This window comes from Crassostrea angulata, chromosome 4, assembly GCF_025612915.1.
Source record: "Crassostrea angulata isolate pt1a10 chromosome 4, ASM2561291v2, whole genome shotgun sequence".
Classification (NCBI taxonomy): Eukaryota; Metazoa; Mollusca; class Bivalvia; order Ostreida; family Ostreidae; genus Magallana; species Magallana angulata.
Window position 1 is genome coordinate 49,046,284 of NC_069114.1, and position 22,321 is coordinate 49,068,604.

Genomic DNA, 22,321 nt, shown 5'->3' on the forward strand with positions numbered 1-22,321 from the left:
AGATGTCGATTTAAATGTTTTGTTAAACTGTTTGTATCAATCAATTCAGATGTATATCGTCATAGCTCAGTGGTTAAAGTATCAGGCTTGTGAACCGCAGATCATGAGTTCGAATCCGCCTGTGGCTTTTGTTTATGTTTACTGAATGAAATTTTTAAAAATATAATTTTTATCCAAAACTGCACATTTTTTTGCCTATTTGACATATATACTTCTTATCCGTCATGCTCTCTATCATAATCAAGTAATTTTCTGCTGATTTGAGAAGCTACTTGATGGTGTAGTGTAGTACCTTAAAAGGACACTATTTGTTGGTTCTAATACGCATACGCCAGTTTAAATAAACATAATTCAAGTATTGAACACATTTAAGGGTTACACATCGATATTATGTCTATTTTAAATATACATTGTTTTGAAAGATTTTGAAAAATAAATCCGATTTGTTGATATTTTAATATTTTGGACTAGCTTAATTGAATTAAGACTTCTTCATACTCGGGGGCCTGACATTAGTATATTATACTAAGCGGTACATGTTTATGCATACTTATTCATGCATATGCATAAAAGTATATGTATATTAACATACTACATGCATATGTCGTACATGTACGAGGATACTTATATAGCCGACATACATAAACACGTCTGGTCTTGCTGCTCATGGACATCATTTTATACATAATAAAAATATACATATATAATTACTATATATGTACAAACAGATTAAATATTAATGATCAACAGATACGACGCTTGGTATATACAATAAAACGATTGTTCTATAATGAACACTCAGTTCTGCATTGATACTATATATAGTCCTTTGAAATGAATCCCAGATTCAGGGAGAATTATCTGTATTCAATAACTGTCTTGTTCCTAGAGCATTCAATAAACGCTTCAAACAAAGGATGTAGTGTCCACTCCCAGACAATGGCTCAAACAAAGCTTCCGCCACTCAAAGCCTGGAAATCAATGACAAGGTGAAGAAAGAGAAGACCGGTACTGCATTCCAACGGTTACCCGGATAATACAAGGAACGCACTTACTACCTTGACATCTGATAACGGTCTCAAAAGGATGGCGTAAACTTGTTTTTTCGTTCATTTTACAGATCATAAAATGTGTAAATCTTCAAAGTTTTCACATAATGTTCAACGTACATAAAAACAACAGTAACTGATATACCAGTATATCGAATCACTCACGTGTATATTTTGTTGTGGTAGAAGTTTATCTGTACAGAAAAATGTCTAGATAACAAACAGTCATATATATTTTGTTTTACCACAAAAGATTTTACCAAAGATATTTCCCCGAATGAGCTGCATTTGATTTAGTAATAGCAATGTTCGTCTGTCTTTCATGTCCCCACTCTTGTATTGTTAGACCTTCTTGGACTATGCTGAAAACAGTACTCTGATAATATGATCCGTACTAATTTTCTGCTTCTTTTTGAGCGGAGCCCTTTATTCAGTGGGAGTATTTTATCAACCAGCGTTTCATTATTGGGACGTTTCCAGCAGTATTTTCCCTTTGGAGGGTTCGAATCCGCTTCGAATCCAAAATTCGGAAAGTTCACAATCCGAATCCGTTTTTAAACATTAAATAGCGAAATATTTGCTATTGAAATACTATCGTGTAATTATTTTTAAAATAACTATTTCCATGTTATCATTTCCAGTAATATCCTAATCTTGAGTTGTTAAAGGATGCCCGAAATATGTAAAACCCGAAAACATCCGAGCAAAGAACATTCAACGTTCAAACCACGAATCAACTTGATTCAGGAGAGTGGATGGTTCACAAAAAACCTATCGGACAAAACCGAAAATTTTAAATGTATTATTTTGACAGATCGTGATTTCGCCTTTTCTAGGAGTTAAAAGGGCCACGTGCATTCAACCCATCGAGAAAAAGTTCCCAAAAGTCTTTGTGCAATTATTACGCCCTTTTCAAAATGCCCACCATCTACCCCGCGGTCCAGTGTGTCCATCATTTCTGCAGCTTGAGGACGTCTTCTGTTTTGGCGGGCTTTACCTCGATCTTCTGCTTCGTTTTCGACACAACAAACAAGTGAGCCGGGCATTTCGAGAGGTCGGACTTCTTCTGATCGTCTTTACCTGGAATGAATCATTTGAACTGAGTTGTTATTGCACGAATATTTATTTACATCATCTTAATTGGTTGTACAGTTTACTATATACATCTTTTTTTTTTTCAATTTTCACGTTACTATAGAACACCAGCCTTGCAACAAGCCAAACCTTTATACCCAGTATGCATGTTTCATTTCAGCAATAAAATTAGCATTAAAATAATCATAATTATCAACCGCTTCAACTTAATTCGATTATTATGTATCAATGATCAACATCCGTATTTGTCGTCAATGATTAACTTCCGCTCCAGAGCACCGAAACTGGTGCTGCAAACTTCTCAATTCAAGCCAACAGACTTGATTTGTATTGAAAGGTCCCTCTAACGGTCTTTTTGGAATGATTGGTTTTAAATACTCAATCCGGTTCCAAAATCTCTTACTTCCGGTCCTATAAACTTACTTGCATTGCTGCAAACTTCCCCATCCGGTTCTCCGCGACAATCCCAGGTTGTAGAAGTTTCATTTTCGCTATCCTCCCGATAGTTGATCATTTTCTGGTGGGGGATGTGAGAGGAACTGCAACCCATATCAGGCTGTTCGTAAACTGTGGTACACACGCCTGGTCAGCTATATACATAAGATACAGCTACTGTAGTAAGGCACACCTTCATAAAAAAAAAGTACAACTCGAGGAAGATTCGCGACAGATTCAGCGATGAACAGCAGCAGGTTGAAAGGAAAATCAAATATTACCACGCGCTAGTCAAGGAAAAAACGAGACAATATGAGATCGCTGATGATTTGAAGCTTCAGAATAGCAAACTAATTATAATTTGATTCCAGCAGTGCTTGATGACAGAGTAGTACGTACGGCCTCCGATGGCTTGACGACAGAGGTAGATGCCTCGGGTCTGTGTACTATAATCCTGTCATCTACATGTAAGTCGCTGCCTCTCCTTGTTCTGAGGGCCGCGGAAGTGATGGTCATTGGAGCCTGTAGATATAAGCAGCTAGTACAGGTGCCTCTATTCACGCTAATGCCAATCACGATATACCCGAGACTCTCTCTAACGTAACTCAACTCGCACCTGTCGAAGATAAATCCAATGACGTTGTTGCTCTCAGGCGGCGCGCCGTTACTGCAACTGATTTAAACACTCTCGCTGACAGATTTCGTGTTGATTTGATTCATATATTCATGTTATTTTTTAATCCTGAAAAAAAAGAAGATTATATTTCCATGGCTTTAATTTCATTCCGAAGAACAACGTTATGGGTAATGTCTTGGAAAAACAATTGATCGAAACGGGTCTAATCCGCTATCAATTATTGTTATTTTTAATCTCTTCTATGTGCGAAAAGCTGGCTTCTTTTCAGGAATATGGATATCTTGTCATTAAAATGAATACAACTTTCATAAACAAATGACGCATGGTCAGTTCTCATGCGGGAGTCGGTGACGTATGTTTGACATTACGTCATCCCGATAGAATGAGAATTACGTAGTATTAGTTACCGGCCATTGTGGGTCGTTGCTACGTATTTAAGCACCTGACCCCCCCCCCCCCCCTTCCCCCATTTGTGCACCCACCTGAAGTGATCTTTGGCGCTTGATTTTCCAAAAAGTAGTACACCGGGTACACTTTTGTAAATCAAGTGCAGTGGTGTAGTGTTTAGGTGTACACTTTTCTACACCGAGTCAGGGGCATGTGTTGTTGGGTGTAGCACTGAAACCAATATGGCGGACGAATGTTATGATTGGAAACTTGACAAATGATTTTAAGTAGGATTAGAAGTTGCAAGTAAATTGTCTTTTGTATGAAAGCCATTTAATTTGAAATATGTTTATTTTATTGCATTCAAATAAAAAAAAAAAGCCTTGGATTGTTGCTGAACATCAAATTCCCTATTAAAACAGCATCTTTTTCCGCCATATATTTATTATCTTCCCTACACCATGTACACTAAACCCTTTAAGTGCACTTGATATACAATACAAAATGTTTACACCGGTGTGCACCAAGTTAAGCTAAATCAAGCGTGCCCCTTGTCAGCTGGACATTGTACTAAAATACTATACAAGCAAAGAAAACATACAGAACAATGTTTTTGATTTTTATTTCAATCACAGATGATGTATTTTTTTTTTTAAGTTTTAACAAAACAAACTGCAAACTAAAGAGCAATATGATCCAGCTGTGTGTTGTTTTTTTTTTACAATATTTCTCATCAAATAGATAATATACATGTAAAAGCAAATTACAGCATCAACCTCCATGGAATGTCCCATTAAAATTTAACTGCTGTTTAATTATCTGAAGTAAGTACATTACAATCCAGTTATAAGTACACTCATACACTCAAGTTCATACATACCACTGGGGGGGGGGGGGGGGTATTATTAGAACAAGTTAAGAATACTTGAAGAAGAAAAAATCCCCAGCATGAATTTTGCTTTCATAGAATTCTAATGAGACAGGCTGTATATTTCAGTGGTCACCTCAACATTTACATTCTATAGGTGGAAGCGTAAAGGGTGTTTATGTCAATTGATATACTCAAATAAGTATTGATTAACTATACAAATAAAGATATAAAATGCATGTAAATCAATAGATGTAAATAAATAGTTACAATGAGATGATAAAGACATGGGAACCAGTAAAAAAATTAATTACAATTCACTGGTCTTCTAACAACCAGACACCATTGTTGGAGAATTTTTGACTACCCCAGTAGTTTAATCTATACAGTATGTTTGATCTCGCACATATTACGCTCGACCCGACACATTTAGCACACAAACAATCCCTGTAACAGTCTGATCCTCACACCAATAAAATTCATAGATTGGTGTCAAACACGACATTTCTACATGATAATTTTGTTTTAATTTCATTACAATTCTATCAGGTACTCATGATTGAAAGGATCCATCAAATAAAGTACATGTATAAACAATGTCACAAAGAGGGTGATTATTTACACGTGAATTCTTCCAGTGTCAGCTGTTCATGCTTAGAATGCGTATAAAGCCGGAGAAGAGGATCCAAAAGGTCAAAAGGTCATTCCAATAAAAAATCCACCAGTAAAACTTCCAGCTAGGTATATGTTGTTCTTGAAAAACCTCTTCAGCTGCACACAAATAGAATAAGAGAAATAGATAAGAGAGGATTAAATGCACATTTATTTTATGAGACAATAAATTAGTAAAACAGTTTTAAACAAGCCAATGTATTTTAAAATGTTTAATAATTATTTAAATTAGCAAGTGTTTTCTAAAATGACTCCAATGCAAAATTAAAGATTGAATATTGATGTAATATCGATTTAAATATTAATAGAAATATCTGCTTTTTATGTTAATACAATCCAAATGCAGTATTAACTGTAGATCAAACAATTTGCAATTTGAGTGTGTGGGTGTCCTGTGAATGACAGAACCAGACAAGAGGATTCGCTGTGGGTTATATATAGTGTTAGGTCCTGTGACTGACACCTGCGTTATACTCAATTAAAGATGAGGATGAAGAGGAAAAGATGTGGAAAAAAGGCCAGGCAGCTACCAGTACAGAGGCATGTGTTAAAATCCTAAACTCTGAGACAATAAGCCACAGGTTACATTTTGTTGCTGAATGTTTCAAAACTCGTTCAATAAGGCCCCCATTAAAAAAATAAGCTTCAGTTTCTCTTGCCAAAAATTTCAAAGTACGTGTATAATGCAGAAGACACTGCCAGACAGATATTAAAAAAAAAAAATTATAGAAAAATTGATCAAGGGAAATAAATCAATTTTCAGATCTCAACTAAAAATCTCTGTATTGAGTTATTTCCCATGCTTTTCAAAATGAAACAAGCATTTGAACTTATTATGCAGTGCCCAAGAATCGAAACATAAATTTTTTGGCCACTTATATAAATCTTTCCCATTTACATATTCTATAACAAATATATAGAAACGTTTTAAAAAGAGCTAGGATTTTGGGCAGTACGTGACAAACTCCAATTTGACGAAGGCGGAGTCTACTGATGGTTAACTGTCCAGTCATTGGCTGATAGATATGAATATATTGAACGCAATGACACTTGCTCGACTTCACCAAGAGGTGTATATTTCGCTGAAACGGCGTCAATGTCACACAGCTGAGCAGATCTTGGCAAACAACTTTCAGGTTTTGACAGTCTATGAATATTAATGAGCTTCTCTTAGCAAATTAAAAGAAAGCAGGTCAATAAATGACAGCTTAATTGTTTTGATGAGCAAACTAGATAGTAACACCCCACTGAAAGTCCAAGCTCTTGTTTAAATGGTTCTAGCTTGAAATTTTATAATCATATTGGTAATCATGAAATAAACTATCTTATGAAAGTCACTTATTTAAGCTAGCTTTTGAAAATTCAAGTTGGACAGAGTTTTGAGGAATATTTTGACAGCTTGATCTCTAAAGGGCTGAATATTCTTAAGGCCATTCAATCTATTGAAAAAGAAGAACTCTATATAAAAATGTAGAAGATATTTAGATTTTAAAAACTCAAATATTTGGATTTTTCTATTAATAAATCATATCTTATGGCTTGAATTTTTTATATTGTTTATGGGTAGATCTGATAGTTTGTCTGTTGACCACACAGCCTCCTTAAAGATTTTAGGGTACAATTAGATTCAGTTTTAATCGTGTAAGATATTGACAGCTTGATACAGAAGTTTTTTGGAATTTGTTTGGTATTCTGTTGATTTTCCATTGCTGCATGCATCATTGATGGTGGTGCTGTATATTGTGATGCTACTTACATTATCAAGTCTCTGAAATAAGAATGTATTCAATGCTTCAAACCACTTCTGATTTTCCCATTTTATTTGATATAAGCTTTTCAGTACTGGTACCCATAAATATATCATTCTTCCTATCATATTCAGCATTAAAACTATTTTTCATCTTTTTCTATGATTGTGTTACATTAACATAGATAAAAGTATATGTTAATTATGTTACATTACCATGTAATAGTATGAATGTATTATTTTTCATTTTTTTAAAGAATGTCCCAAAATAAAACTATTAAAGTTCCAAGCTCTTCAAAATAATAGAGAAGTTCCTTACTCAGATTAACTTATTTTTCAGATAATTTGAGTTATTTGCTGAAATGTTAGAGATGCTAGATGCAAAGTTATTTTCACAGGGAGTAAACTAGTATGTTTTTTAAGCATAGTATAACAAACCATAAAATATCATAAAGAACACATTTTATGCAAATGAACTTCAAATTCATTCTCTTCTTAAAATCTAAAAATGACTTAAGCACATTATTATTTTTTTTTTCTTTTGTTATTTATTCTTATAAAAATCAGATGTGGCTCACCATACATGATACAGCTTTTTGCAGTTATAATGTATGTATGTGCATGCGCGGATCCAGAAAATTTTTCCAGGGGGGGTCCGAAGGATAATTGTGTTTGCCAGGGGGGGTCCGAGGCATATTTTCGCGATAATTTTACTATGTAAATTTAATAAATTTTCATTTTCCAGGGGGGGTCGGGACCCCCCCGACCCCCCATCTAGATCCGCGCATGATGTGTATAAGTATTCATATGCAGTACAGCAATACATGCACCCCAGTCAGTTTAATGTTAGACCCTCTTGCAAAAATATGGGTGCACTGTGTCTTTCAAAGTAACCATGTCAAAATTTTGATACATAAAGTTTGATTAATTCGAATGGAATCTCATGACCTAAATTAGTTTTCTGTGATTCACAAGCTTCCTTACAGTTTCCAGAACTCCTGGGTAATGGTCCTTAGCCTGCTTTTCTAAGACCTTCTTAGCTGTCTCTACATCTTTCTGTAGTAAGGAATAGTCAATCTTCACATATCCCTTATGCTGTGCAATCTACAAATAAAATACATATACCACTTGAATATTGACAACATAAATTATACAATAAATTAATGAAAATATTATTTTTTCAATCATAAAGGTATGATTTGTAGTAAGGGGCATTTAGAAATTTTATTCCCAAATACATGAAATGACTTTTTTTTTTGAAACAATAATAGTTATATTTTACCTGAAGAACCAGAATTGATGTTCCCAAAGTAATGGCTGCAAGTTTTCCCACTTTTATAAACAAGTATCCCGAAACCCTAGGAAATGAAAAGAAAATAATGACTGCATCCTATCTTATATCATCAAGGACTGACAGTTTAAACAAATTGCCCCACCATATAATTAGATATTCCTGTGTTCAGTGTACTCTTACATTTAATTGAATTTACGATTAAAAAAAAAGTATTTATAGCGAGCGCAGCAAGGTGGCGCATTCGCGCCGCCTCGCGTAGCGAGCTCCATACACAACGTGTACGAACGGAGGAAATTCGAGTTAAAATCTGCACATTGTTCAAAGAAAATTTTGTGGACCCGCGTGAAAACGTTCTACTATCCCAGTGATCCTTTGCGGTGCATAGCAACATCGTGGAACAGGAAGTGTTTCTACAGAAAATTCTTACCTCTACATCGCATACATCATTTTCATTTAACAATAAAAAAATCCTTCTAAAAACATTACAGTAAACAAATAAGCTTACGTAAAAAAAAAACTGAACTTTATATGACGTCATTTCCTTCTCCGAATTCGTCCGACAATTTACGAAAACTGTCGAGCGCAAAAGAATGTTAACTATGACGTCACAAAAATCTCGCGTTTTAATTTCCCGCAATACATTTAGAGGTGGATCAAGCATATGTACTGGATCATGTAGGAAGTACTCAGTATCAGTGTTAACGGTGACTCTTTGGCTAATTAGTTTTGTTTTGATGATTTTTTTTTGCTTAGTAAATACACATGCAAGTTCCATGCTAAATTTATTGTCATATTGATCCAATCATATATGCATACGTTAGGTAGGTGACAAAAAATTATTAAGAAAGAAAAGTCTAATCATTATTAGATCTACGTGCAGCCACGTCATTTTGTAATGAATAGATAAATGAAAAGAATTAAACTGTAAAAATATCTACCGGTACATGTATTTGTTATATAGTTGCATATGTGGTCAAATAATATTGGATATCACACACTAAGAAAGGGGTGAGGGAAAATAATTAAAACACAGGTTACAACAAGGAACAAAATGAGAAATAACAGACAAAATTTATTTTTTACTGATTTTAATGATCATTATTAAAAGGTAAAGAAAAGATAAAACATAATTGTATCTACATAAAAAAAAAACGGCGTTGTGTTTATCAAAATATTTTAATATAATGTAAGTCTGTTTAACATTTTATTAATGCTCAGTGGTAGTTTGTTTAAGTGTATAAGACTAGGAAGGGGCCATTGGATAACTTCGGGTTCCTTGCGGTGGTAAAAGTTTTCGAGACAAAGCCAAAGTTTTTTGGTTAGGGCAAGTCCACGGGTTGCATTTAACAATGATGACAGATGTGTGGTTCCTTCTGCGCTCGCCCCAACGGTCACACCGTAAAACATATTACAATTTAAGATCGACCTTTATTTGTAGACAGTGTATGGATACTGATGCAATGTTAAATGATTTTTCACCAGCACTGTTGGTCTCATATATGGCCAAAAATTAGTCCTGACTTTTACCCCTTTTAATTTCTGGCCATATCTACATATATGGCACTGGTTACAAATGAAATTGGGGAAAAATCAGGACCAAATTCTGGCCATATCTAGTTTGTCTATTACCCACCATCCTGATACTCCCCCGATGACTACTTGCTGAGCCGTCGATCTCTTTGTTACATCTTTAACCATATCACGGAGCCAACCATCTTTGTAATTCACTACATCCAAGATCTCGTTCTTATCCCTCTTGTGTGTCATCCCTCAAGTCTTCAAATTATCCAGAATACGAAATTTCATACGAAAGTGAAAGTAGGCAATTCCCTTCTGAAAAAGTAAAAAAACGAAAATACAATGGACTACAATCCCGATCCTAATTGAAATATTGAATACATTTCTCTCTCTCTCTCTCTCTCTCTCTCTCTCTCTCTCTCTCTCTCTCTCTCTCTCTCTCTCTCTCTCATCGAATGCAATTAACGCTACTTTCGTTGCGGCTCATATTTATAATAATTCTGCATTTTTCAATGATTATCTTATTTTCTTACCTATAAAGTTAAGAAAGGTGTTGTGGACATTATCATATCGTAAATTTTTAATTTACTGGGTGGGTGCAGATACAAAATTTACAATATATGACAATGTTCTCGATGTAAAAAAGTAGACGTGAAAATTAGTTGCTGATCTTTTTATGATATATTTTTCTCCGGTGCAAATCAAGGAGGTACAGACAATGAAAGAATGCTTATTGCATGGTTCGTAAAATATCAAAATTAACCAATCCCCACCCCCCACTCCTTTCCAGTCAGACAATATTTGAAACATAAGTAAATGGAATGATTTTCCATGTTCATAAATCATTCAGATATTAACCTTGATATGACAAATGAGTGTATTGTCCTTACCTGTCTGGGTCTCTGGGAGATTCACATACAGGAAGTCTTTGTTATTTAGCGGTGAGCACGTTCCAGTCCTCACGTTCACAATCGCCAGGTCGGGGTTCACTGTGATATGTAGTGAACAAAACACGGTCATATTACAGAAATATAATTATACCAAAAACGATAAATTAAATAAATTGAAAATGTCTGTTGCTGAAAGAAACCATCTGAATATAAAATAGTTTTAATCGTGCAAATATAGAAGACTTTTTTTTAGAAATGTGATTATGTCCATTTGATATGTACTTGTACAGACTCACCCAAAAAATCTTGAAAAGCCAAAAAAAAAAAAACAAAAAAAAAAAAAGAAAGAAGGAAATTAGGAATTTCTCCAAATCTTTAAAATCCTAATCCGTGGGGGGAGGGGGGGGGGGGGTGGCTGGACTGGCGTACTATATAACTTCAATTTCAATCCTAATCTCCTTATTTTCACCACCTGAAAATAAATGAAAATTATTCCATAAAAGCATTTCACACTGTAAATTAACAGTGTGGTATCATGGTATTGCTCATTGTAAATAGGTCGATTTTGCAATTATATAATCATGTCAAATGTTTTTGAATAATAATTTGTCAGTATTTCAAATATTAATTTTAGAATAAACAGACGAAAATTGAATATCAGCCTGGAGAGAGAGAGTGTGAGAGAGAGTGTGTGTGTGTGAGAGAGAGAGAGAGAGAGAGAGAGAGAGAGAGAGAGAGAGAGAGAGAGAGAGAGAGAGAGAGAGAGAGAGAGAGAGAGAGAGAGAGAGAGAGAGAGAGAGAGATTTTAACTCAATGAAAATATAGCATCTTCATCTGAAGTTAATTATTATTTCAGCAAAAAAAAAAGCTACATATTATTTTAACGATTCTGAATGTTTTTCTTGCGTCAACTATTTTTTAAATGAGTAATTTTTTAACCCCTGAATAAAAAAAATTGTTGTTGTTTTTGGACATTAATTATTTACATAGTCTCACATATCTTTTTTTAAATATGAGTACCAGTAGTGTTCTTTACTTTCTATAATATTTGAATTACAATACAGTTTTCCTTTATGTGTGAAAAATAAAAACTGAAAATGCTTGTATACAAATATTGAAAATGTTGAAAATGTTCTTTCTTTTATATACATCGGGATCGATTAAAGGTCTTTTTCGTTTTGTGAATGTAGATTATGCTTTCCTCAATATCAATATGGCCGCCGCTTGATAAGAAGACGGAAAAAGTTGCTGTGCTGTAGATATTTTATTTTCAGCATTTAGCAACAATTTAGTTCCAGTTTACAGTAAGCCCTTCAAACGAATAATTAATTATCTATATGCAATGAATTTAGAGACTACTGAAGTGTCTTTGACGACAGAAGAGAAGAAACAACTGGAGGAGTACGATAGGTAACACTACACTACACAGTATAACCTATTTAACTTAAGTCTTAAAACTCGAACACTTATAGTTTATAAATGAATGAAATATATCACGTTGAGGCAGAATATAAATTTTGATTTTTAGCTCGTTTTACCCTTTTGCACTTTTGATTTTTTATTTGTTTATTACAAGGAAAGTTGGTCTTATGTGTATTTTTGTTTATTGTTTGTTATTTAACTTTATTCAGTAATCAGGTAGGGTGAATTAACCATGCATCGGACACATACCTTCGATCGGACAACTTTGTTCATAAATATACAAATAAATGTGCATGCACTCATGTGTTGTTTCGTATATTCCTGAATTAGAACTAATGAACTTTGTCATTTTTAAGACTTTGACAGTCACATTGTCAAAGAAATAGCAATATAGGCATCGTAAAATGATGTCAAATACGCCATTATTGAAAATTTAGTTACAAAGATTTTACACTAAAGTGTTATTTCAATGTTGTGCGTTTGATTGTGAATTAGTGAAAATGCACTCTCTGCGTAAAATAATTAGAAAGAAGTAAATTTTGAAACAAAATTTGATTAAAATAAGTCCAAGAAATTTGAACAATTAATGTCAAGGTCATTTTTGCACCGTATGTTCATATCACCATTGATCGGACACAAATTAACCATGTATTGGACAATTTTCAGTGCATGATTTCCTCTAATAATACGGAGATTATGTGCCCATTCCTTGTGATATACTTTAAATGTGAAGTAAAATAAAAATTTTAAAAATAATTGATACAAACATTCTCCTCAGACCACTTAAAAATCAAGTTTTACGGACACAGCCTTTTTAGTCCAAAATTCCTATAGGAGCTGGCACGATAAAGAACCCCTTATGATAAATATTCCTTTAAACAGAAGCACTAGTCTAAATTCCTTTATGTAGATTTGAGGATTTACATTAAAAGAAATCTGAATAGCAGTTGAAATAAATCGATTTTTCTGAACCTTTGTATTTTTGCATTAAAACCAGAAAATGTCGTTATTTTTAATCTCTACTGTGCTGCTATAGCTGTCCGATGCTTGGTAAATATTGTCCGATCCATGGTGAAATAGTTCAACACTTCAATAATTTGCTTTATTTTCTACGTTTTTAACAATTTTACAATTTTTTCACCAATAATTAAGCAAGGGGAAAACCTGTAACTTTTAAAACAAGTTTTATTTATATTTGGACGATATTTGATACGTGAACAAAGGGAAAAATCCAAAGGTGTCCGAAGCATGGTAAAATCACCCTAATAGTGTTATGTCTTTTGAAATGTGTGGTCTCTAGAATCTAATGGACTGGGTTCAAATTCTAAATTTCATTAACAACATTTATTTACAATATGTTTTCTAAATAATTATTGCACATGTCACTAAAATATAAGAATGGTAAGAGGTGGGGCATTCATTTCTTACTGTAAAAGTGGTTATATATGCGTGGGGGAAATTTACACTAGTTACATGGTAAGTTGAAAACTGCATAAATAACCCCCGCGTATGGTAAAACATAGAACACTTTAGAGTGGTAAATCACATATCCGCTTATAAAACCCACGCGTATTGTTTGACCATAGAAAACACATACTTAACCACCAGCGTAAATAACCACTTTTACAGTATGTAAATTGTCAATCTTTTTTTTTTAGCTCACCTGAGCCAAAGGCTCAAGTGAGCTTTTCTGATCACAATTTGTCCGTTGTCTGTCGTCGTTGTCGTTGTCGTTGTCGTTGTCGGCGTTGGCGTTGTAAACTTTTCACATTTTCATCTTCTTCTCAAGAACCACTGGGCAGATTTCAACCAAATTTGGCACAAAGCACCACTAGGTGAAGGGGATTCAAGTTTGTTCAAATGAAGGGCCACGCCCTCTTTAAAGGGGAGATAATTGAGAATTATTGAAAATTTGTTGGTATTTTTCAAAAATCTTCTTCTCAAAAACTATTTGGCCTGAAAAGCTCAAACTTGTGTGGCGGCATCCTCAGGTAGTGTAGATTCAAGTTTGTTCAAATTATGGTCCCCAGGGGTAGGGAGGGGCCACAATGGGGGGATCAAGTTTTACATAGGAATATATAGACAAAATCCTTAAAAATCTTCTTCTAAAACATTATTAGGCCAGAAAAGCTCAAATTAAAATGGGAGCCTCCTCAGGTAGTGTAGATTCAAGTTTGTTCAAATCATGGTCCCCGGGGGTAGGGTGGGGCCACAATGGGGGGATCAAGTTTTACATAGGAATATATAGAGAAAATCTTTAAAAATCTTCTTCTAAAAAATTATTAGGCCAGAAAAGCTCAAATAAAAGTGGAAGCTTCCTCAGGTAGTGTAGATTCAAGTTTGTTCAAATCATGGTGTCCGGGGCTAGGGTGGGGCCACAATTAGGGGATCAAGTTTTACATAGAAATATATAGACAAAATCTTTAAAAATCTTCTTCTAAAAAACTATCAGGCCAGAAAAGCTCAAATTAAAATGGATGCATCCTCAGGTAGTGTAGATTCAAGTTTGTTCAAATTATGGTCCCCGGGGGTAGGGTGGGGCCTCAAGAGGGGGGTCATGTTTTACATAGGAATATACAGAATTTTTTTTTAAAAATCTTCTTCTCAAAAACTATAAGGTCAGAAAAGCTTAAATTTGAGTGGAAGCATCCTCAGATAGTGTAGATTCAAGTTTGTTCAAATCATGGTCCCCAGGGGTAGGGTGGGGCCACAATTAGGGGATCAAGTTTTACATAGAAATATATAGACAAAATCTTTAAAAATCTTCTTCTAAAAAACTATCAGGCCAGAAAAGCTCAAATTAAAATGGAAGCATCCTCAGGTAGTGTAGATTCAAGTTTGTTCAAATTATGGTCCCCGGGGGTAGGGTGGGGCCACAAGAGGGGGATCATGTTTTACATAGGAATATATCGAAATTTTTTTTAAAAATCTTCTTCTCAAAAACTATAAGGCCAGAAAAGCTTAAATTTGAGTGGAAGCATCCTCAGATAGTGTAGATTCAAGTTTGTTCAAATCATGGTCCCCAGGGGTAGGGTGGGGCCACAATTAGGGGATAAATTTTTATATAGGAATATATAGAGAAAATCTTCTTCTAAAAAATTTCTTTTCAAAACTTTATTGCCAAGAAAGCTCAAATTGTAACCATCCTCAGATAATGTAGATTCAAGTTTGTTCAAATCATGGTCCCTGGGGGTAGGGCGGGGCCACAGTGGGGGATAAATTTTTATATAGAGAGAAAATCTTTAAAAATCTTCTTCTCAAAACTATAAGGCCAGGAAAGCCCAAATTTAAGTGGAAGCATCCCAAGATCGGAAAGATTCAAGTTTGTTTAAATAATAGTCATGGGGTATGGTGAGGCCACAATGGGGGATTAATTTTTACATAGGAATATATAGAGAAAATCTTTAATATCTTCTTTTTAAAGACTATTTGGCCAGAAAAGCCTAAACTTGTGTAGAGGCATCCTCGGATAGTGTAAATTCAAGTTTGCAAAATCACAGTCCCTAGTGATAGGGCTGGGCCGTGACGGCAGTTTGAATTTTTACATAGGAATATATAGAGAAAATCTTTAAAAATATTCTGGGAAAGTTTTCGGTCCAAAACTCAGTACTTAGTGTGAAAGCACAGGTTATGCAGATTTAAGTTTGATGAAACCATGATTCCCTAGAGAAAAGGGGGGCCACGAAATGGAGGGGGGGGGGGGTAAATTGGAATAGAGAAAAATCTTCTTACAGGTACAACAACAAAAGGGGCTTGGTATTTACCCAAAAAAAGAGGTGGATAAAAATTGACAGATTTTCTATTTTTTTTAGCAAGATCTACTGTACTTAGTTGTCAAGATATTTTGATACTGTAATGCTAATTTGATCAGAATTAAGGCAATTGTTGCTCAGGTGAGCGATGTGGCCCCTGGGCCTCTTGTTTTAATTAAATCCTAATGAAACATAGTATCATAAGTCAGTTGTTAAATCATGAAGTACATGCATGTACATTGTTGTAATGTACATGTTATTGAGCTATCAAATCTACTGCACAGTTTTGTTTTATTTGCCTGATTGGTAACAGGGATGTACTGGGAATATATATGTCCCTAATGCAAAGAAATGATTTGGATTTTTTTGGGTCTTTTTATTGTAGTTGTCAGTTTGGATTTTTGAAGCTCAATGTCCCAGAGGAGGCACCCAAAAGAGCCCTGATAGAAAAGGTAAGAACATTTGTGTCTCAGGATTAGTATTGAGACTAAAGCCTCTTGTTCAGTCCTTGTAAGCTCGGTCACTTATGAAAATTAATGCTAACAAGTTTTCAAATGCAGTTTGACTATAATTTTGTTGACTAGTACTTTATATGAAGATGTTCCTTGTTGCATTCAAGTTCTTTGTCAATATGTTTATAGTCTGTCCCAAGATATTTATGCTGCACATTTGGACGATTTTTAATAAAAATACATATACCTGTGAAAGAAGTGCAATTGAATTCGATGAAAGGGAAATTTTCCAAGATAACTTCATTCATACATTTTCATTTTTCCATCGTAAAAATTCACAGGAATGAAAACAGATTTCCTATGGAGATTTATAATTGGGAATGATGACATCTTTTCTCCATTCGGAAGTCAATCGGAACACCTCGCGCAATTTTTCAACATTATCATCCGGGCTTAATTATGGCTGATGCAATGCAAAATCCCGGTAGACTTTCTATTTTTAGCCTTGTATTGAAACCTGACAAGCCATTTTGGTCCAAAAATCTCGGTGGGTTTGAAACTAGCATGGAAAATTCTTTTTACCACTGGCACTTAAGGCATGAATACCCCCCACCCCCTCTCCCAATCCCATAAATGCTGGAACACAAAAATCCTGTTTTGAATTACATTAGGCACATAATAATGCCTGAAACATCAGAGATTATTTTTGTCTCTAATATAAAGGTTTTCATATCTTGTTTATAAAAAATTTCAAGAATAAAAACTAATACTACACAAAAATCCCTCAAGGTTGTATGTAATTATTTGTTTTCTCTTGGAACATAAAAATATTAGATTGCTACAAAGCAAGTAGCAGTTACAAGAGTTAATGTTCTTGTATTTCTGGGGAGGCTGATGCACACAAACAATTTTTCTAAAGATATGAGTGAATATCCACTATTTGTACTTAGAAATAAATGGAAGAATAAAAGAAAAGAAGCATGACAAACAAATATGTTAATGAGGTCATTTTCCATACTATGTATTCTTTTAATATACAACCAGGCAAAGTTTTAGCAAAGTTAGATATACATGTCAGGCAAAAGCTGTATGCCTTTTAAGTGTAAGCGTACGCAAAGCGCTTAATGGCATTAAAATATGGGGATGTCGCTTTCGATGCAAGGTCATTTATATTCAGTAAAAAAAGTCTGATGACTCGATCTCTAATAATAGAACGCAGTGAAGTGGAGCAGCTGCGCATTGGGTATTGGTGTTTAGGCAAAGTACATAAAAAATAATTTGTGTCCATTTAGATTAGACTTATTTTTTTTGGGTTCAATTTCTGTCAAATTCTGGGCTTATTTCTTTGCTGCTGTCTGTCGGTCCGTCTGTCTGTCGGTCGGTCCACCAACAGTTTCCGCTCATTTTCTTTGCAGAGGATGAACATATTGGAATGAAATTTGGTATACAGGTTTATCATGATAATATCTAGGTCAAGTTTGATATTGGGTACGATCGAGCAATTTTCCAGTTATTTGCAGTTTTTGCTCATTTTCTTCGCAGAGGATGAACATATTGCCAATGGAATGAAATTTGATATACAGGTTTATCATGATAATATCTAGGTCAAGTTCGATATTGGGTACGATCTAGCAATTTCGACAGAGTTATGGCCCTTGGACGTAGAAAAATTCCAGTTATTTACAGTTTTCTCTCATTTTCTTTGCAGAAGATGAACATGTTGAAATGAAATCAGGTATACAGGTTTATCATGATAATATCTAGGTCAAGTTCGATATTGGGTACGATCTAGCAATTTTCAACAGAGTTATGGCCCTTAGATGTAGAAAAATTCCAGTTATTTGCAGTTTCCGCTCATTTTCTTCGCAGAGGATGAACATATTGAAATGAAATTTGGTATACAGGTTTATCTAAATAATATCTAGGTCAAGTTTGATTTTGGGTATGATAGAGCAATTTTTCGATAGAGTTATGCCCCTTGGACTTAGAAAAATTCCAAATATTTGCAGTTTAATTTCATTTTCTTTGTGGATATTTCAAGGGAGGGGGGCATAAGTGTTTCACAAACATCTCTTGTTTTAATTTTAAAAACCAAGAAAAGGGATAGGGAAGGTATCCATGAATTTGATTTAATGCAAGAGATCCTTCCATCAATCCACAGTTTAGTGTAAAATTTATTGTGATATTACAGTTTGTGTAAAAAAATTATTACATGCGTGCTGATATCAACCACATATTGAGGCAAACCTTCCATTTATTATTTATGTTCTTATTTGTTTCACTCAACTGAACTTAAATTATTTACAATAATAACAAAACACACGATAAGTGCAGGAAGCGCTTATTTGCTGCATTTATTTACACATACAAATACATATAAAAATTCTTTAAACTTCTTTCTAAAATAAAGCAAATTACATTTTATTATGCAAAGTCCTTTGATTTTTAAATGTCACTAAATAAGTGGGTGGGTGGATGGGGATTGCGTAAATGCGGCAAAGAAAAGCCTTCGAATGAGTGAAGATCGTGCTTAACTTGAATACCTGTTCTACAGGTTATACGCTATAAACAGTAGCCAATGGCTACAGGTTTAAATATATAAAACCAAAACATATAACATGTGTTCTAGTACCTATAATAAATTAATTTGTACCATGTAGTAAAGGAATCTTTTATATTGCTTGTTTTTTTGTTGTTTTTTAATCAATGTATGCAATTGTTTTATTCTATCCATGAAAACTGTCTACTTTTAGGGTATAAAATACTTTGAGCATGAGATAATTCAGAAATCCAAGCGGGACGGTGCCAAAGAGGGAGAGGAGATTGAAGCGTCGGTGGATCCAAAGATTTACTGCCAGCTGGGCCACCTCCTGCTCTTATTGGAGCAGTACCCCAAAGGTATTGAACATAGTGTCTCTGTTTTACCAGTTAAATAGCAGTCCCCAAAGGTATCACTATGTATGTAAACTCTTCAGCAGGATGAATTCTGTTGTATTGGTACTTTGATACTCATTAGCTCTGCCTAATACACCCCCCTCTCTCTCTCTCTAAAACCATAAAAATAGCACAATATTGTGACCATGTCACTTATTCTTCATTCCAAATCATGTATCATACAGGCTTGCAGAGAGTGGTCAGTAAAAAAAAGTTCTTCTGTATCCGACAGTTATCAGATGGTTGTTCAGTATACTGTAGTCAGTTAACATACTCTAGGGATCTATATAAACCTGTCAAAATTAACAAAATGTAAAATAAATCCTATTTTCAGGATTTTGATATAACTTTTGTATTTGTATTCACCCCCTTCTCTTCTCCTCTTCCACTAGCCCTGTCTGCCTACCAGAGATTTTTCCATCTACGAGAGGACCATTGGAAGGTGAGTAAGAGTTATCTAACTTGTTGTGGTTTATTTATGATACGATTCTGTAAACAAAACAATTTTTATAGTGTAAAATGACATTGTATTTTTTTTCATGGAAGAATTTGTTGTTGAGTCACCAATGTATATAACTTTATTGTTGTTGAGTCACCAATGTATATAACTTTATTGTTGTTGAGTCACCAATGTATATAACTTTATTGTTGTTGAGTCACCAATGTATATAACTTTATTTTTGTTGAGTCACCAATGTATATAACTTTATTGTTGCTGAGTCACCAATGTATATAACTTTATTTTTGTTGAGTCACCAATGTAAATAACTTTATTGTTGCAGAATGCCCCCTTCATGTATGGCCTTGGACTGGTGTACTTTCACTTCAATGCCTTCCAGATGTAAGTCAGATTTCTCAAGTTCTTGTTATTGATCTTCATTGAATTAGGTAACATGATTCCATGATAGAGAGACAGAGGACTGGATTGTTCACCTTCATGAATATTCACATCTCTGTCTGTCCTTGTTTGTCTGTGTTTATGTGTGTCCGTCTGTCTGTTTTGCAGTGGTTGTGTAAGTTTGTAGCTGCAGGTGTGTAGCTCTCGGTTTGAACAAATGTGGATAAACAACCTGGGAGCTACAGTGCCTCCCATAGTAAAAACTACAATTTATGACGCTCAAAACATTGTGCAAGTTTTGGACTTATTAACCTTATTTATGAACACAAATCTGTGGACAAAATAGAACCATTAAATTCTTCAGGCAATTTACTACTGATATTGTCTCTTTACTTACCTTAGACATGATCCCAAACATGCTAACCAACCACGGAAAATGAAATATGTTAAATTCACGTTGCAATTTTTGCATGTAAACAAACTGCATCACTTCAACTTACGGGGCTTGTTGTGATATTTAAAAGAATATAAGAGGCAAGTTACGTGACAATATCTTGAGTAAAATGTCTGAGGAATTTTTTGGAATCAAATATTTGTTTAGAATGTGTTCAGAAATAAGGTTAATAAGTCAAAAACTAGTGCAATTTTTTGTGTGCTGTAAATTGCATTTTTTTTCTATGGGAGGGCAAGCACTGTAGCTTCCAGGTCATCCATTCAAATTTTTTCAGACTGGGGCTACAGACCTGCAGCTAGTAAAGTTTACTACCACAAGTTACCAGGCATGAATGTTTTTTTGTTCAAACCATATCAATGATAAAACAAAAATATTTACAAATGTACAAATACAAAGTCAAATTAGGAAGAGTACAGAGTTAAACAAATCAAGCTAAGTAGTACATGTGTATGTTGTATATCGTATGTGGTGTTAAAGGGTTTTCATCTCATTAAAACTTGTACCATATGAAGAGGTTATGGGAAGTAATTTTTGAAATGCAACTTGTCAAATACCAGGTACTGAATGTATCCTCATAGAAAAATAATAAACGAAGAGATTTACACTCTCTCATACTAAACATTGTGATTTTGTAATTTGCATGAATTTACAAAAAAAATTAAGTGGTTTAAGTGTGTGCATATCAAGATTTAAAAAAAAAAGAAGGTAATATTATATTTGTGTGTGCATATCAGGATATAAAGGCAAACTACCATTACATGTATATACTACCAGTGTATGCATGCATGTATTATGTTACACATATTTTTGTGTCTCTGTTGCACTAAAGTGACAAAAGTTTAACCTTTGCATACTTTAAAAGTAAAAAAGTCTTTTTGGGTATATAGCATGACAGGATGAGTAATACTTCTGAAGTGTGCATTACAATTAAAAGTATTTGTTATCAACAACAAACCTATGGTATTTACTTATACGTGCATACAGTTGAACTTCGATATCTCAAACACTGATATCTCAAATGCAATGGACATGTGGAAGTGATTTGTAAGTCCCACTCACTTATTTTTTAACTATTTTACCCTCGATATCTCGAATACTCAGAAATCTCAAAGATTTTGAACAGACCCATCAAGTTTGAGATAACAAAGTTTGGCTGTATTCAGTTTTAGGACAATGTCGAGGAAAGCTAGCAAGTCTAAGAAATTGTTTTCATAATCTGCAATATTTTTAATCTCCTTCTGTGTTACTAAGGAGAGTGAGTGTGTGCATCAAAAGTATAATGACATGAATGTGGATACTGAGGTACATGTAACTGGGCTTGGAATTCATTCTTCCTCTCTTGTGAGGGGTGATTGACTTTGCCACTTACTCTTGTATAGTGGAGTAAAATAGATCAACTTTGCAACTGGGCTTGGAATTCATTCTTCCTCTCTTGCAAGGGGTGATTGACTTTGCCATTGTACTCTTGTATATGTGGAGTAAAATGGAGTTGCTTAGATTGGTTTATGCTGAAAATTCAAATTCCTGAAAACTTCACTTTGAATCTGCCCACAATACCAATATGTACAATACTGAGGTATTAAAGATACTTTTTAAAGTATTAATTATTAAATAGTTTTAATGCTATTTCGGTCGCAAAGAGTTGAAAGAGTGACACTGATGGAAGTGAGAATAAATCTATTAAATGGTATCCTGTTTTTCATATATTGTCATTGAGAAAAATAAAGAGTTGCATCCCTTAATTATTGCAATGTAGAGCTTGCTTGAAAAAATTCTGAATTCTTTTTATTTCCTTTAAAAATTTTCTGCAGAGTGTATAAATATATAGTTAACAGTGCTATGAGAAAAAAGGAAAAGATTAAAGGAATGCATAATGA

At 34.2% G+C, this 22,321-nt stretch overlaps 2 protein-coding genes and 1 long non-coding RNA gene across 3 annotated transcripts in view; 1 reads left to right on the forward strand and 2 right to left on the reverse strand.

Moving 5' to 3' along the window:
- Window positions 1–655: 655 nt before the first annotated feature.
- Window positions 656–3,298, reverse strand: LOC128181285 (uncharacterized). The gene is made up of 2 exons (XR_008243302.1): window positions 2,568–3,298; window positions 656–2,129 (listed from the first exon to the last, which is right to left on the reverse strand). It is a non-coding gene; the product is annotated as an uncharacterized LOC128181285 (long non-coding RNA).
- Window positions 3,299–4,209: 911 nt separating this feature from the next.
- Window positions 4,210–10,017, reverse strand: LOC128181284 (FUN14 domain-containing protein 1-like). Its single transcript, XM_052849638.1, has 4 exons — window positions 9,818–10,017; window positions 8,173–8,248; window positions 7,875–7,994; window positions 4,210–5,242 (listed from the first exon to the last, which is right to left on the reverse strand). The coding sequence occupies exons 1-4, from the start codon at window positions 9,949–9,951 to the stop codon at window positions 5,165–5,167; spliced, it is 408 nt and encodes a 135-aa protein (XP_052705598.1). The 5' UTR covers window positions 9,952–10,017; the 3' UTR covers window positions 4,210–5,164.
- Window positions 10,018–11,813: 1,796 nt separating this feature from the next.
- The window catches only part of LOC128180895 (lysine-specific demethylase 6A-like), a 37,185-nt gene continuing 26,677 nt past the window's right edge, over window positions 11,814–22,321 (forward strand). The window contains exons 1-5 of the mRNA XM_052849078.1: window positions 11,814–12,002; window positions 16,152–16,218; window positions 18,972–19,116; window positions 19,545–19,594; window positions 19,935–19,993. Coding sequence (XP_052705038.1) covers window positions 11,935–12,002; window positions 16,152–16,218; window positions 18,972–19,116; window positions 19,545–19,594; window positions 19,935–19,993 — 389 coding nt within the window. The 5' untranslated portion in view covers window positions 11,814–11,934. The remainder of the gene's footprint in view (window positions 12,003–16,151; window positions 16,219–18,971; window positions 19,117–19,544; window positions 19,595–19,934; window positions 19,994–22,321) is intronic.

Excerpts from the sequence above, each read along its gene's own strand:
- LOC128181284 (XM_052849638.1), bottom strand. The coding sequence starts at position 9,951 with ATGACACACAAGAGGGATAAGAACGAGATCTTGGATGTAGTGAATTAC. Across the intron at positions 8,249-9,817 it reads ATCGGGGGAGTATCAGGATG|GGTTTCGGGATACTTGTTTA; the intron begins GTGGGTAATAGA and ends TTCATTTCCTAG. Across the intron at positions 5,243-7,874 it reads ACCCAGGAGTTCTGGAAACT|CTGAAGAGGTTTTTCAAGAA; the intron begins GTAAGGAAGCTT and ends ATTTGTGTGCAG.